The sequence below is a fragment of the Rhinolophus sinicus genome, chromosome 16 (assembly GCF_057876585.1).
Source record: "Rhinolophus sinicus isolate RSI-liver-muscle chromosome 16, RSI-T2T, whole genome shotgun sequence".
In the NCBI taxonomy this organism is placed as follows: domain Eukaryota; kingdom Metazoa; phylum Chordata; class Mammalia; order Chiroptera; family Rhinolophidae; genus Rhinolophus; species Rhinolophus sinicus.
Window position 1 is genome coordinate 137,333,410 of NC_142516.1, and position 16,985 is coordinate 137,350,394.

General features: G+C 48.9%; 1 protein-coding gene across 6 annotated transcripts in view; it reads right to left on the bottom strand.

Moving 5' to 3' along the window:
- TFDP1 (transcription factor Dp-1) overlaps positions 1–16,985 on the bottom strand; it is a 41,050-nt gene that overhangs the window by 13,078 nt on the left and 10,987 nt on the right. For 5 of the 6 annotated variants that reach the window (XM_074329566.2, XM_019746594.3, XM_074329564.2 and 2 more), the window contains 2 exons: positions 10,099–10,165; positions 1,864–1,970 (listed from right to left, as the gene is read on the bottom strand). In XM_074329566.2, coding sequence (XP_074185667.1) covers positions 1,864–1,970; positions 10,099–10,165 — 174 coding nt within the window. Of the gene's footprint in view, positions 1–1,537; positions 1,561–1,863; positions 1,971–10,098; positions 10,166–16,985 lie in introns of those variants that run through there. The other variant, XM_074329567.2, reaches the window with a different exon arrangement.

The following is a 16,985-nucleotide window of genomic DNA, read 5'->3' on the forward strand; positions in this document are numbered from 1 at the left end:
GGGGCACTCGGTGAGGACATATTCCTCCTAAGGCTCGTGGTCCAAAGCGTGGGCAACATGGAGGCCTGGACACAGTTGGCTCCATTCCCAGGAGAGCGGCCTGAGGACACAAGCAAAGGCCACACGGGCAGGCACAAGCGAGCCCTACCAGCCTCACGTGCTGCTCCTCTGCTCAGAAGGGGCTGCCTGGCTTCAGGGTCAGTGCCCCGCCCAACACTCAGCCCAGGCCCTGCGACAACGCCCCCTACATCCTCTCCTTAGGCTGCACCTGTCCTGCAATGAGAATGGAGGGCCAGAGGGCCAGGCACACAGCAGGTGCTCAATAACTGCTCGCTGTGAGAATGGCCTACCTGGGTGACAGGACAGGTGAGCAAGGAGGGGTCCTCAATCTGCCGGCTGTCACCCAGACCCTCATGGGGGAGCAAAGGCCGCCCATGCCTACTGGTTCTCTCTCTTTGCTTTCCTAGTTCCACTGTTTTCTATTTTACATAAAAATCTTGCCATGTGGGGAACACCTCAGCCTGGGCTGTGAGCCGAGCACGCAGACCATGCAGACCATGGATTGGGCGAAGTGGGAAGACCTGAGCCCCAGGTTACATGTTCACTCACATGCAGACGAAGCCTCACCTCCCACGTCAGAATCAGCCAGTCCTCTTATTTTTAACCCTTTGGTAGATAAAGATTTAAGAGACATTTGCAATGTGTAAGCTTTAATTCACACCACTGGGATTTTGCGAAGCATGAATTACCATTACTAGCTTCACCCAAAATAGCTTGATTCAAATCAGCAATTTAACTTTCAGACTGATGAAGTTTAAGGTGTACTAACACAAAAATTTTCATGTAATTTCCCCCAACTATTTATACTGGCAATAAAAACAGAACTGTTGCTATCATTAATGAGGTAGTCCCAAGCTAAATTCTGCTATAATACACAATACCTATAAAATAATGTGAATTAGAAATGAAAATATAAAATGGAATATTTAAATATCAAAAAGACATTTATTGAAAAGCTGTGATGTGGCAAATAGCGTCTATGTACTATTTGAAAAATCAGTTATTCTATTAAGCGAATGTCATGTTTTACTGAAAGGAGCTAAGTAACGGGGAACAATTATACACCTGCCGGGGGGTGGTCACCTGGGAAGTGAATAAGCTCAGGTGGGCAGTAACGCCCTTCTGTTCTCACGGCTGCACATGGCCTAGTAGGAATGACGTCAGCCTCACCAGAGTCACATCACAAAGAGGGCCACTAAAACCCCACACGTGGGAGCTGTTCAGTTGGCGGGGGGCAACACAGGATAGGGGGCCCACATGGTTCCCGGAGTACAGACCCACCTCTGGTGCTCTCCTGTCGGGCTGACAAGGGCAGGGACACACCTGTCATGCCATACACCCTGACAGCCTGCACAGCCCTAACCTAATATGGCCTGCCCATGGACACCACCCTCATGTCCCCGGCAGGTAACGTCCACCCGAAGGAGTGTGAAGGCCAAGGTGCGGCCACCCCTGGCCCAAGTCCATGCCACTCTACCTGAGCTCCCATCACACCTCAGAAGCCCGTCAGGCAGATTCAGGACTGGAGGGAATTCACAATGACACAGGAAGCTGCCAGGCCTGGGTGGAGTCCCCCCGTCCACCTGCACAGACGGACATGCCCAGCCAGGAGAACACATAAGCATTGGAAGACCACTGTGCTCTAACCACAACGCTCCTGAAATCTGAGGAAGGTGACTGTCTCAGCACTGCAAGCGTTCAACAGGAAGCTGCAGAGGGCAAACCTCCCACTCCAGCCTCCGAGCCAGAACCTAAGGGCTACTGTCCCGAATCTGCAAGCCCACCCCGCCCAGGGCCCCTTACCACTTGCTGTGCAATGTTGACATTGGACTGTCCAAACGTTTTTGGCAAGAGCTGCTTCCCAAGCGTGTTTACTGCAGAGGGGTGAACAGCTACTAAGGACACAACACCTGCAACACAAGGAAACAAGGTTAGTTCTTTTCTGAAAGTGACAATTTCAGGAAAATGATACTTCTAATTAGAAATTCTTATTTTTCCTACTTTCAATCTACGGGTCAGTTACAAACACCTCTACTGAACTTAATTCTCAGTGTAAGGGGGGCTGCATGTACAGGACTGCTTGCTCTCCCGTACAATTAGCCCCTCGTTGGGGTGCAGGGCTCAGGTACCCCCAGGCCTATCACCAACATGCCCCCAAGCCCCTATGTGCCCAGCAACAGAATGTTCTGGTGGGACTACAGGCTCTGGAAATAACAGCTCTTAAAAGGCTACAATTCTATGACAACTATAGAACAGAATACTCTCGGGTGAGAATTATTTTGATTTGAGGGCCATCACCACATGTACAAAGGAGAAGCCCCTATTCTGGTCACGCTTCTAAACCCGTTTCCCCAAAGCAGACGGGCGTGGGCGAGCTGCGAGGGGGGCTCCTGGCCTCCCCGGGAGGTAGCGGTTCTGTGGCCAGAGGCCTCGCACAGGGCTAACACAGGGAGGCTATTTTCTTTCATTTCCACCCAGTTCAGCATCACCATGACCTCCAAGCCACCAGGCATCGTCTTCAGTGTGGCCTGGTCTAAAATTTCATTTCTGAACCCTTTACAATCTATGCACTTTAAAGAACAGGCTTCTTCAAAATTCAATAAGCAATGAATTTTGCTGCTACATATGAACATAATGGTTTCTCTATAATAACCTACACTGAGCAAGACAGATATTCATCCTTCCATTCAACTGGCTAAATATTAATATTTAATCAACAGCAACAGATATTTATTTTCTACAAATAAGTTTATCTGCTTTGAGTATTTTTCCTCTAAAAATAGAGATCTATCTTAACAAAAGCAAATATTTTAAAAACTGTTTTAGATACATGAAAGATATTTCAAAACATAAAGTTATTCTATTTTGCACTGAGAGATTTAAAATACACAGTTAGATAATGTTACTTTTCAGATTCACATATAGACTAGTAACTAACAAATTTCCAGGAATACTGAATTGATTCATAAAAAAGACAACATCTTTTTTTTTTGTTTGTAAATTTGCAAGTGATTCCCTAATTTTCAATGACTCTGAAGAAAGAAAACACACCTTCTTCAAGTTCGGAAGCATGTGAGTCATTGCCAACAGCAGCAGCAGTTCAGGCATTTCTTAAGACACTGTATGTTAAAGCTTATTTTGCACGTCAAATTTGTGGAAGTCGGCCCCTCGACAGACAGGGCCAGGCGGTCATCTTCTATGACTACACTTGCAGGTGTAGCCACAACACACGCCCACTACGCAGGACAACACAAACCACCCTAGAACCACGGGAATGTGTCTTTCTAGAAAATAACATGCTCAGAGCCCCAATCTGGGACTCCCCTTTTCTGCCCCAGCTGGGGGAACGAGGAGGACTCTGAGGGTTTCGGGGGCAATGGCAGAGCTTTGAGGCAGAAGTGGATTGGGGCCAGGGCCCCCTTTCTTCCATCTGCTTACTGACACCATCTGTCGTTCTCACCAGGGTTTCTCTTTTGTGTTTTTACTGAGTGAGAAACTCTTCAAATACAAAGAATTATTTTGCAAACAGTGTTACTCCAGTACACCAAGAATTATTATTTCACTGTATTTGCTGTAGAGACTTGAGCAGCAGAGCTAACCTTACAGCTGGGACCTGCCCCACCCTTTCTTCCAACTACTATTGCTTGATGGATGCATTCAGTCCATTTTTCATACGTCTCTACCTATGAATCCAACAATGTAAGTACTGTCTGTATGGATTTTAAATTTAGAAAATGGTATATATTGAATGAATTCTGCAACTTTGTTTCCATTGGTTTTGAGACTTTTCCATAGAGATCTAGCTGACTTCCTTCAATGCTATCTCCTATTCTATTCTAATATGAATACGTAGATGTAACATGAAAATACTCAGCATGTTACTCGAATGCTGCAGTTGACATGAAAGGCTGAGTACGGGTTGCTCCCAGGTTTCTCTCACGCAGACAGGCCAAAGGGGACCTGGGTCCCCCCTGATGCCCTGTCACAGGATTCCCCACAGTGCCTGCCATGGCCATGCTTTGTGCACACATGCACGCACGCACACTCACATGCACCACAAACTCATACATGCAAACCCACACTTACACACGCACACACCACATACTCCCCCCAGCAGCTGGTGTTCCTCTCCCAGTTGGTTTCTGCCAACTGTTGACACTCAGTAAGACTTGTCACTTTCTGTCAATCTCAAGAATGAAATGATATTTTATTTTTGGTTTAATCTGGCCATAAAAAATGCTTAACACATTTTTCAAATAAAGACTGCCACCCACAATCTAATTATTGGGGGCAGGAAGTAATATTTTAGTTACAGAATGGGTTAAATTGTAACACAGCTTAGGAATCTACTCACTAGAAATAATATTGTTTCAACTGTAAAATGTACTACAAGCCTTTTTTAAAGGAACTATATAACAAAATATTTTCAAATGTAACTTTATGAGAGAATTCCTTTCATGACAAGAAAATGAGTTAAGAGTATGTATGGTCTGAATTGCTATAATATAACCATTAAAAGAAAAAAACTTAAAAACCATTATATAAGCATACTTTTATTATTGGTAATCATTCTGTTAATAGCTATAGGTTTTAGGATATCTTCAATTATACGACTTAGTGTTTTCTTAAAAATAATTTCAACATTTAAAATTTTTCAGAACCTAATGTTTTAAGAGTTACTATTTTGCTTACCATGCCACAAATATTTTTTTTGCTAACACGGCCAAAACGGTCAGGAGAACATGACCGCCTTGCATGCAGCGTCTTCACGGTGTTGCCCCAGGTGCCAGCAGGCGTTGCCCACAAGGGGTGTCGGGGAGCAGCGGGACAGCTGGAACCGCATTCTCAGTTCTTACTCAGGAGCTTCCTTCCTGGGCCATCACAGCAGCCACACCCACCCCATACAGACATGCTGATCATGGCTAGGCCGTGTCAACTCGGGAAAAACGGGCTCCTCCCTGGATCCAAGCGGAGGTGTGCCATGGCCCAAGGGCTGCCCTCTGACAGTATCAGCTCCAGGTCAGCCCTGAACCCACATGTCAAGCAACTTCCACACTGCTTCTCTGCAGAGCGGTCCTTTGGTGCCTTGGCCGCGTTTAATTGAAGAACAATCATCATCTCAGGCCCAGGGCAAGGCTGACAAGGCAGGATGTCACTGCCGTGCTTTAAGTGTCCTTTTGGGTTAGGACAGGACAGGAGAGGAGAACAAGCTGACGCTTCTGCTCCACGTTCCCAGGAGGGCAGCCACGGGACGGGGTAACCAGAAGCTCTGCCGCTTGCTCCTACAAGTGGGCTCTCCCCTCCCAATCGCTGCAGGAAGACCAGTTTGAATTCACCCACCATGCACGCACGTGAGCATGTGTGTGTGTACGTTTGGGATGGTGCTATTACCATGTCTCAAGAATTATAAAGCAACACTTAGTTTTCAGCCACTCATTGCTCAACTTTCATCTCTCCCGCCATAGAACCCTATTCCAAAGCTGAAAGACTATACTGAGGCAGAGGGAAAAGTGTGCATCACAGGAGAATGCCCTGTCACCAGTCAGACAAGGACGGCAATGCAAGAAGCAACTTTTCGGGTTAATGCGAGAGCGTGTGGAGATGGGCCCTGCTTCCGAGGAGCTGAAGACAGTGACCGACATGCACCTAGCACGCAGGGCCTTAGAGCCCTTCAGGAAAAAGACAGGTTTGCGTCAGCATGAATCAGCAGGTTTTAGAGCTCTCCATCAAAAAGGTGCCAGGCAACAAAAGGTGGCGTTAGGAACTGACAGCAACGGCTCAGCAAAGAAAACTGAAGTTTGACAACAGCATGAGGGAGGATGAGCACATTTCACAGCATTATGTCATGGACACCGGGTGTGGAAGAGTGTTCCCCAAAGAATAAGTGTGCACTTAAACATACATTGACATGCACCCAGAGTGACCACTGTACTTTTTCCTCCATGAGCACATATTACTTGTGTAATAAATTAAAACTTTTCCATCTGAAAAGGCAACAAGCATGATGAACTGCAGACAGAAACAAAGATAAATTATAGAAAAAAGGGCATTTGAGCTGTGGCCCCAGGCCAGGCAGGAAGCAGTCAGGAAGGGGTGTGGGCACCTGCGTGGTGGAGGAAGGCGGCCTGAGCCCCACAGCCGTTTGGCTGGAAGGGAAGACCCAAGTAGGAATCAGGAGAAACAAAGCTGAGAAAATGGGCCAGGCCGGGAGCTCATCCAGGACCAGGTGCAGGGGCAGGGCCTTGGGGGGGGCGGGGGGGCACAGCGCCCTGGACAGAACCTCGCAGCAGCTCAGGGCCAGGACACGTGAAATCGAAAACCCTGACAACACCACACATCGGTGAGGATACGGAGCGGCTGGGTGTGAAATGTGCAGCCACACATTTTCCATGTGACCTAGTTTCCTACTCCTAAGTGACTGCCTAAAGCACAAACGTGCGAGGAAAGGCTCATACAGCCTGAAGGCGCTGAGCAAACAACCGCGAGCGAGAAACCCAGATGGCGCCGCAACTACAGCTGCACACAGAGGCCACTGTCTAAAACCCTGCTTCAGGGCTCCTGTCTTCAGGGGCTGTGGACGCAAAGGCTATAGATTCAGCTCATCGTTCTGGGGGAAAAGGAACTTTTTGAGTCTCGAAGGGTGTGACTGTCAGCTTTATGTGTCACACCTATCCGCCCCCCAAGCCACCCAAGTCAATTCCTGGAAACAAACCTCCTTCATAGACATGGCATGCTTTCCACCAGCGCAGCCTCTCTGGAGAACACTGGCAGAGACAGGGGCCTAGAAACACAGCAGCAAGGAGAGGAGGATGTGACGTGACGTGGTCAGGAGAGTGGGGGTGCAGGGAGCAGAGTGAGGGCGAGAACCCCATGGCGCCACAGCGGCAGAGTCCACAGCGGGGCTCAGGTGCGAGCAGGTGAGGCAAAGCCAGAGCTCCGGCGGGAGCAGGCGAGGCAGGAACGGGGTGCTGGGTGTGGCTTCGTCTCAGGGTGTCGCGGCTTCTTATCTGACGGCAGCAGGGTTCCCACGAAGCAGCGATACGCAGGCCTGCTCCAGAATGCCCGACAGTGAACTGGCCCCACAGGCACAGGGCGCGGGGCAGAAAGCAAAGCCAGCCTGGTCCCTCAGAGCCCCCGCCTGTCCTGGCCTGGGCCCCTGTCCCTTCCTCATGCCCATCCCGCCCTCATTTACCACCCGACCCTCCACACTGAGAACCAGTTCGTTCCTTCAGTCACTCCAGACTGACTCTAGGACACGCTGCGGACCACTCCCCTGGCTCCCACACAAACTTGGGCCTTCCTGTGACCCTGAGCCTTTGCTAAGTGCACTTCAGGAAGTCACCTAGGCACCACTGAGTCAAAGGACATTCCAGGGCGAAGCTCATGGGGCTCCTCAACCTCTTGAAATACTAACAAATAACCAAAGTGAACAGCTCATTTAGTACAACACTGCTTACCATTATCCTAATCCTCCTGAATCAGGAGCGAAAGGGGGCTGCTGCTGAGAACCCTTCTGTCCTTCAGGGCACAAGGGCAGCAGCCACATGGCATTGTCCGGCTCCCTCCGGACAGCACAGCAGAGACAAATGGCTCCATTTGGTAAAAACGAATTCTCCAGAAGGAGCAGGAGAAACGTGGTGGCCCTCGCCTGTGTGGGGAGTGGGGTCGGGGAGACGGCACCGTGTGCCTTCTCTCACCTAACACACAGCCACAAGGTGGAAGGGATGGGGCCGAGTCCACTGCTCAGCACGTGACCAGAAAAGGCCTGGCGAGGAGGACACAGGAGGCCGGGCACACGCCCAGTGGCTCCCACGCTGGAGCTTTCGGGAGCAGCGTGGCACAGGCAAAGGGAGGAGTCAGGCGGGAGGGACGCATGCGCTGAAGAACGAGAAGCCGAGACTGAGCGGAAGGGCTGCAGCGTCAGACCAGCCCAGGAGGGACACCGAGCACTGCGAGCGGCCCAGGGGTTCACACCAAAGCAGTTTAGGAGAATCAAGAAACTGTTACTTTCCAATCCCTCCAATTCAACTCCTTGGCGCACGATTAGACTCAGTAGGATTTAAGCACATACTGGTTCCTAAGAAAGGAAAAGGAGACAGCCAGTGTGTGGTCATAAGCAAGTTTACTTGGGAGTATTCAAATAGAGGAATTAAAAATAAACGGCAGAATGAAAGACTTCCATCATTTCCAAGGGAGCCAAGCTTGTGGATTTTCTTCCACTACTATTTCTGCTTTATCACTTTATAATAGAAAATGTCATACCTCAAATTTCTGAAAATTTTAAATATCCAATTAGTTACACTGAATTTTCACTCAAGCAATCTGTGAATGTCAAAAATTTGTACTCACAGAATTCTGTAGCTTGATAGCTAAAGGTGTGCATCAGGGGGCTCCCCATCCTTGGATAAGAGGGAAACGGGGACGACAGTATGGCAAAAACGCAGGGCGCCACCAATGACATTCCAGAGCAGAGAAACCAGGAGACCAGGCATGGGCCCGAAGGGCGTGGGTGGCGCTGAGAGGAGCTCAGCCAGGCCTGGACGCATGCAGACAGAGGGTGCGTGAGGCTCCGCAGAGCAGGGGAGCCTCCAAAGGCGTCTGAAGGTTAAGTCCCAATGCAACAGAGTGGATGGGGTACGAGCCCGTCAGCCACGACATGCTGGACTGGCTCAGTCACACGGAGGCCTGGCTCCACAGGGGAGGGTGTGGGTGGAAAAGGGGACGGCCAGGCTCCCATCCAGCGCTCGCCAGCCAGGCATGGATGTGAAGGGGCTGGGACACGGCAGGAAGACCAAGTGGGGCCCAGCGCTACTTTCAGATTCCCCCAAGGTTACAGTAGGCACCCAGAGATCACTTATTAGGGCCTCACTGTTAGAGTAAAAAGCTAATTTTATGTACGACAATCATGAGAAAACCCAGAAATAAGGCCTCTAGGCCCCCTGCCTGGCGGCCACAGATAAAGAAGACACGGAGCCTGGAGACACGCACAGCAACTTCATCCAGCCCTGCAAGCAAAACCTCCTTCAGCTGAAGCAGGCTCTCCCACAGGCCTTCTCTCAGCAATAGCGTAACAAGCTGCACAAAAACAGGCTTGCACAAACTTGGTATCAAAGCCCCACACCAACGCAGCTTTACAATCAGCCAAGCGTCACACATCAGCATTTTAAAGGTACATATCTTTGGATCCAGCAATTCCACGTCTACAATTTTATCTGAGGAAGTAACCAGCATGCTCAAATACATGTTCTCAGAGGTTTACCACATGTTACTTTTAGGAGGGAAACGGTGGGACCCTCTAGGAAGAAGTGGCTTTAATCAATCCTCCCCAAACTCCAATGATGGAGAGAAACACTGATCCCCAAAGAACCATTAAACACACACTCATACACACTCACTCACACACTCAGACACACTCTCACACACAGCCTCACTCTCACTCACTCACACACACTCCCTCTCACTCACTCACACACACACATTCTCACACACACATACACACTCTCACACTCTCTCATACACACACACCCACTCACACATACTCTCACTCACACACACACACACACACACACACACACACTCACCCACACAGAGCTTACTGATGAGGAGACTCATTCGCCCCTGAGATGCGCACCGCACCGTGAGACCTCAGGTGGAGTCTGCTTCCGTCCGCTTCAAGTGTGGCCGGCCACAGAGCCCACGCCTGGAGAGCACATACCCACTCCCGGCCGTGAGGTGGAAGAAATACAAGTGACCTGTGTTTTCTTCTTGATACTTTTCTACATTTCCTGAATTTCTGAAAACAGTATGAGACTTACAAACCAAACCAAACTCAGCCATATGTGTATGTGCAGGGGTCTGTCCGACTCAGTTCTGCGTGTTACTCCGCCGTAGTCCATGTGGGGGCGCTCCCAGGCAAGAGAGAGCCCAAAGTGGGGCTTCCACAGTTGACAAGGGGCTTTCATATCAGAGCAATTCATAAATACACCAAACTTAACAGACATGTCAACAAACTCGTATTTCCAAAGTAGGCGCCCTTACCTTTTCCAGGACTAAGGTTCTGGTCTATGAAGACCTTTAGTTCCCCATTGGCTTCAATTAGACCAGCCTGCAGAGAGCAACAACAGTCATAATAAATACGACAGCTGATAGAGCGACAAAGCTGAAGTTGTCAACACACCGCCCTTGTCAGAGAGTGGTATAAAATAACACAGTGAGAAGACAAACCAGTCACCATTATGCAAACAACTGCCGAAAGCCATGGAGGGGAACGCCTCGGTCCTCCGTGCAGGCAGCTGTGTGGGGCCACCTCAGCCCATGAGTTATCAAAAAGATCATTTGAACATTTCAGGCTTTAAAGCTAAGTCCTTGAGATAGTCATGAAATACTGCTATTATTTATTAAATCAGCACATTTATTTTTATTTATTTATTTATTTTTTAAGGAGGGCGCAGCTCACAGTGGCTCATGTGGGGATCGAACCGGCAACCTTGGTGTTATTAGCACCGCGCTCTACCCAACTGAGCTAACTGGCCACCCCAGCACATGTATTTTAAAAGGTAACGTCTGGGGTTGGCAGAGGCTTACGGCAGGTGGACGTGAAAATTCATTCGACTTCCTTGAAAACAAACTGGTGATTCGGCCTGAGAACACAGCAAGGACCTTCGGGTTGGTCTGAGCCCCAGAACGACGACAAAAAAAAAGTGTTTCTTTTCATTAACTGGGAAGTCACTGAATGTATTTTTGAAGCAAACCGTTAACAGCTGCATGGAACTTTGGTTCAAATTTCTTGACTGCAAACTGTCAAAGACAAATGGTCATGACCAAAATAATTTATCTAGGTTTCCTGATCTTCCATAAACAACATTTTACAAGTCCTTCCCGTAAGGAGCGAGAACCTTGGGAATAAGTGAGCTATCGTGGCATCTGGTCAGCCAGGTGGAAGGGTGCTACAGCAAAACAGAATCATTTTCGACAACTAAGCCATTAAAAATCTTACAGTGAAAAATATCAGTAGGACAGAGTCTCAAGGTCAACTAGTTTCTACGTATGACTACACCAAACCAGTTCCCAGAGTGGCTCATCCTACTCTTCAATGCCCGGAGATATCGCACAACAAATTTTCCCCAGTCAAACCTGAATCCAAGCATCTAAGCCAAGCTCCCCCTCCCAATACATTCCTTCTAATTCTGCTCGCTATGAAGAGGAAAATCACTTGTGCGCTTGAAGACCAACCCAGACCAGACACACTCCACCTGCTCCCGGCTACGTGTGGGAACAGCATCCTGACATTTCCGTCTCCACCCTGCCCACAGGTGCACAGCTCCCCATTGGGACCACCCCGTCATGCACAGTGGCTGGTGTGGGGAGACCACGGTGGCACGAACAACACTAGACCAAGCCTCAACTCGGCCCTTTAAGAATACTACACTAGAACCACTTATGACAATGTGCAATTCAGGGGAGACGCTAGTTTGTCTCAAACCCACACCAACTAATTCAGGTATATACATAGGTCATCTGGGGTTGGTGTCATCACCCATACCCACCCCCCAACCCCAGAATCACAGCTTCAGCCTTCTCATGACGGTGCTTTTCTAAAACACCACCCCCTTTGTGGAACATGAGCCCCACAAGACAACGGAAAAATCAAATAAAGACCTCACTGGTTGACAATGGTGAAGTACGGCAAGAACCAACTAACTATAGTAGGAAATTATTATTGTTGTCTTTCCTGAAATAAATCTCACTATTATGGATTTGATTTGTGTGTGGTCAACTATAAAGCACCCCACTAAGTTGTGAGACCTGGCCTGTCATCTGCAGAGAGAACCGCCCACTCCCCACACCTGCGCTGCTCTATCCCCAGGAGGCCCGCCTGATGGTGCTCCCACAGCGTACCCCTGGGCGAGACAGAAGTCTCAGCCTCTGTCACTGCTACCTGCAGTACCAACCCACCTTCCTGACAGCCCTTACAAGAATTCCAGCATGACATGCAAACCTGTAAAGATCCACACACATGTGAACAATCGTCCTAGTCGCCCAGGACTAAGGGGGTTGATTCTGAGGGCTGCTGGGGCACTGGACCGCTGTGCTGAAGGCAAGAGGGTCCCAGGCCAGCTGCAAAGTGGTCATTGCGAGTGGTTATGGGTAACACCTCCAAGGATCTGTCTGCTGAAGATATAAACAAGATCTGGTATAAATAGGATCTACAAGGGGTGCAAACCAGGCTGCCAAGCACGGTCTCCAATCCCCAGCGTCCTGCTGCTGCAAAGCAGTCTTGGCATCTGGGTCCCGCTCTCCGGCACAAGTGGATGGCATGCTGACCCTGCGCAAGTTCTCCTCTCAGAACCTGAGGGCTCCAGGGGCCGTGAAGCATGCGGGGGTTGAACGAGGAGCCCACCCTGTTGCGTCTCCACTCGTTCTTCAGACAGTAGCACCGTCCAAGGCCATGCACCACACAGCACCATTGGGAACATAATTACCAGCACGAGGATATACTAAAGTGGATCCCATGACAGCCTCCTTGGGATTTTCCAACATGAAGTCACTTTGACAGGTTTACAGTTAGTACAAATCTTCAATCACACAACAAGTACTGACTTGGAAAAAATTATCATGGTTACACCACTGGATTTCTTCCTCACATCTTATAGCCCAGAAGCATCAAAACACAGGCTGTTTTTTATTTTTTAAATGGCATTACTGAAATTGCAATTAATTTCAAGTGCAATGGACTTATTTTCCAACAAAATCTTTATACTTAAAATGCAAACCTAGCTTCCTGTAGGAACACATCAAACTGCTAATTATTTAACATATAAACCAATAGCAAAGTCACTCATTTACCAAAAGTAACCAGGAAGTAAAGTGGGCTTCCTGCCTGTGGAACCTCACACCCCTGCCCGATCCCTTTCCCTGACTGTGGCCTAACCTGTTGACCAAATATGCAGGTCAGGTCTCGGGAGACCAAGACTTCTGTCTTGCTGGCTTGTCTCCCTGTCTCTTTCCCTGGTTCATTCACTCACTCGCATGATGTGAACTGCCCCGTGGGTCCATGTGGCCAGGAACTGAGGGTGACTTTCAGTCAACAGCCCTCAAGGGACCAAATCCCACCAACAACAGGTAAGTGAGCCCAGACGCAGCCGTGCCCCCCAGGACCTTGGGTACCACCACACCTTCCGCTGTTGGGCTGGGGGCCAACGCAGCTGAAGCCAGACTCCTGACCCACAGAAGTTGTAGTTCCAGGTTGCTAAGTTTTGGGTAACCTGTTACAGAACTGACACAGGAGGCTGGTCAAGACGCTGGTGACCACGCAGCTCACTCTCCCACATTCTGTTCATGCACCGGCCTGTTTCCTGCATTAGCCACTTGCCATAGGTTTCTGTCCTTGCCATGGAAAGAACACTATAGTAATATTACAAAGTGATGAGACACGGAGCATTATGCAAAATAATGTGAGTTAGAGCTAAGGTTCATCACGTAAAAAATAGATTCCAAGTGGATAAAAGAATAAAGTGGAAAAAATAAATCTAGGACTGCTGTACCTGGCAACAGCCAAATAGGAGCTTCAGATCAAGCCTCATGCTAAAAACAATACAAAATGAATTAATACATATATTTAAATCTCTGTGCCAAGATCAGAGCACTCTTGAGACAGGGACGGGAGGCACAGGGAACTGAAAATCAACGCCTCTGAGCCAGCAACACTGCCTGAAAAATGCCCTGACAGCCAACCCATAAGCGTATTGAATCACAGTTCAGCTTTACCATAAAGGCAAGTTACCGGAAACAACTTCACTGCCCCTCAGCAGGATCAAATAAATGCAGGCACCTCAAACGAAATATCATCCTAGATCCCGCTATCAGCAAACAAAGCTTACACATTTTCAGACAACTGGGGAAACCCAAACACTAGTTAACTGGCAATACTAATGACTTACTGTCCATTGTTTTGGGTATTTGTAAGACGTTCTTGTCCTTGAGAGAGACATTAGAATACTTAATGAAATGACGTCATGTTTGTAATCGGCTTCACCATCACCAGCTGGGGAGAAGTATGGACGAAGCCTGGCCATGAACTGTGAGTCCTCAGGACGGTGACAAGGACGCAGAGCGTCACCATCGCATTCCCTACTCCTGGGTACGTTTGAAACGTTCCATAACAGTTTTTCTAAATTATCTATTTTTATATTTAAAATATGAGAAAGCTAGGACAAACTGTGGGGTAAAATAGCAGGGAAAGAATGTGTGAGTTCATTTATGTCAAGTCGTGTCATTTAAGTGTGTTTGAACACACAGCTAGGGAGTTCGTCCCCCAAATAATCAGCAAAATGTTAACAGTCACCTGGACTATGATTTCAGACGACTGTTTACTTCTGACACCGTCTGAATTTTTAAATAAACCCTACACAACAGGTCTTCACATAATATCATTTCATTAATGTTGTTTTGTTATAACATTGGTAAGATGCTGTAAGAACTTAACCCTTATTTATATCAATGAGCCCGTGGTAAAACTGGTTTCATTATGTCATTTCACTTAAAATTGCAGGACCTCTCGACGAGGACTTACGGTACTTTTGTAACTGAGTGAAGCATAAGACTATTGTCGTTTTCTAAACAAAGGATACAGAGTCCCAAGGATAACAAGATCTAGGGTCGAGGGAGAGATGAGCATGGAGGCTGAAACCCGACGATCTGAGGTCAGGACCCCACGTGGCATCCATGGAAAAGAAACCAAGATGGGAACAAGAGCCAATGGGGCAGAAGCCCGAGGCCAGAAAGCAGAAAGAGTAGGACGGAAGGTCAGAGAGCTGGCCCTGAGGCACAGGCAGGGCAGAATCGGCTGGGGAGCAAAACAGTCTGGATTAGAAGTGACCAGGTGAATGCCAATCCTTCCCCCACAAATCCATATCCTCAGGGGGAATCTCAACTCCATCAGGGAAGGGAAATGGAAGAGGTAGGAGTTAAGGAGTTAAATCTACAAACCCCTGCAGGCTCAGAGGAAAGGGAGGCGAGGTGTGGCAGGGGGCAGAGGGGGAATGTGTTTGTGGTGCCAGGACATGGATAAGACTGCCAGGATCTCTGAAATTCAAGTGAGACCCTGAGTTCTTTGCCAGGAAGCCATGATGTCAGCAAGTAACACACAAGTGACAGTTGTTCTTCTCCATGATAAGCAAAACTGGGACTCAGATAGACAGCCCAGGTTAACTTCTGTCTTCCTTAGTTGGATTTGGAGATGGCCCATCTCTTCCGGCTCTGAAACGCTGAGGTTCTCTGGTTGCTCTGCAGCAGCGCCTCTTCGGCCTGTCTGAGCCGTCAGAGCCCACCTCCTCAGGCAGTCAAGTATAAATTGGCATTTCCATCCAACTCTTGCCCACCAAGTTGCACCTGAATGTCAGTCAGATGCTGAACCATTTCAGCTATCACCCTCCACCCCACCCCAAAATGCACAGCGCAGGAACTGCGTCCTGCTCATGCTGAAATGTGAGCTTCTGTGCTTCTCATTGATTCAGTACCTTACTCCCTGGCTCGTCCTTCCTAGAAGGAAGCAGCCGAGCCGCAGCATCTGCTCTTCTAATCCATAATCCGACTGCGTCCCTCAATCACTCTCTTGCTGCCAGAAAAAAATACCAAATTTACTCTAGAAAAGGCACAAATGCAGAACTGCCTGGAAGAACACATAACGTGGTTCCAAAACAATTTTTAAATATTTGCTGATGCCCCTCTTTCTGGCGTTTCTGTGGCAGACTTGCACTGGGTTAGCTCTGTAGGGCACGTACTGCGCCGTCACCTGCTGCAGGCAGGTCCTGATGGGGCCTCGTCACGGCCGGCTAGAATGTGATTTAGCAGGCAGTTGCTCCCCAATGGGACATTAGTTCTTGTTCCTTATAAAGGCTGAACCGATGAGACAGCTGCACTGAGGGCTTTTCTTTAACCAAAGCCCGTGCTGTCTCAGTGCCCTAGCTGCAGCCCCTGAAGGGCAAGCCCCAGGTGTCAGAGGATCTGTCCCCCAATCACATTCCAGCAGGCCTGCCCTAGAGCGAGTGCCTGCTGCCCACCCCCATGGGATTTCTCTACGTTCTAGCTGTTAGGGCAAGCGGGAGGTGGGGGAGAGACCTGTCTACAGAAAGACTGGAGGCAGGGAGCAGGACATCAGGTCACATAGGCCCTGAGTGGTCAATTGTAGCAGCGTCCCTTGGTGGCCTGTGAACCCCTTTACCCCCCCCACTTCTGGTTTGTGGCCCCAGCATCCCATCTCCCACTGCCTGCGGCTGCCCCACACCTCCTCTGGTGACCTGTGGCTCCCTGCACCCCGTTTCTGGAGGCCTGCCTACTTCACTCCTGAGCTCAGACCCTGACAAGGAGCTGGTCCCCTTGATGCCACTAGGAATGGGGTCTAACCCCAGAGCTCTGATGAGACCAACCACGCATGGCCAAGAAGTGTATTTCAGAGGCCCAGCACTGTGATCAACTCCAAATTTCTTCAAAGCCTCACGTTTGATTCTTTAGAACTCACCCAAGTGTCGCCAGGGTCGGGCTGAGTGTGTGATGCGTGTGGTCCTTTAATCTGTGCTTCCCTGAGAGGAAGGTACGCTTGTTACCTCATTTTATAGATGAGACGCCAAGCCCCAGAGAAGATTCTGCCTGAGGTCACACCGCCAGGAAGTGGCAGAGCTGGGACTCAGAACCAGGTGGGGCAGGTCCCCTTGGAATCACTGCCTTTGTCCTGATGTACAAAGTTTCCAGGAGAACCCAGTGGTCCTGTGGTTTCGCGAGCGCGCAGGCACACCCCACCCTCCACGGAGGGGGGAGTGCGGCCTGTGGCCTCTCCTCAGGGTAACATAACTGGAGATGGAGACAATTTCTGCTCCTCTAGTAATTTTATTAGCTAATTTGAAAAAAACACAATATACTAATTTGAC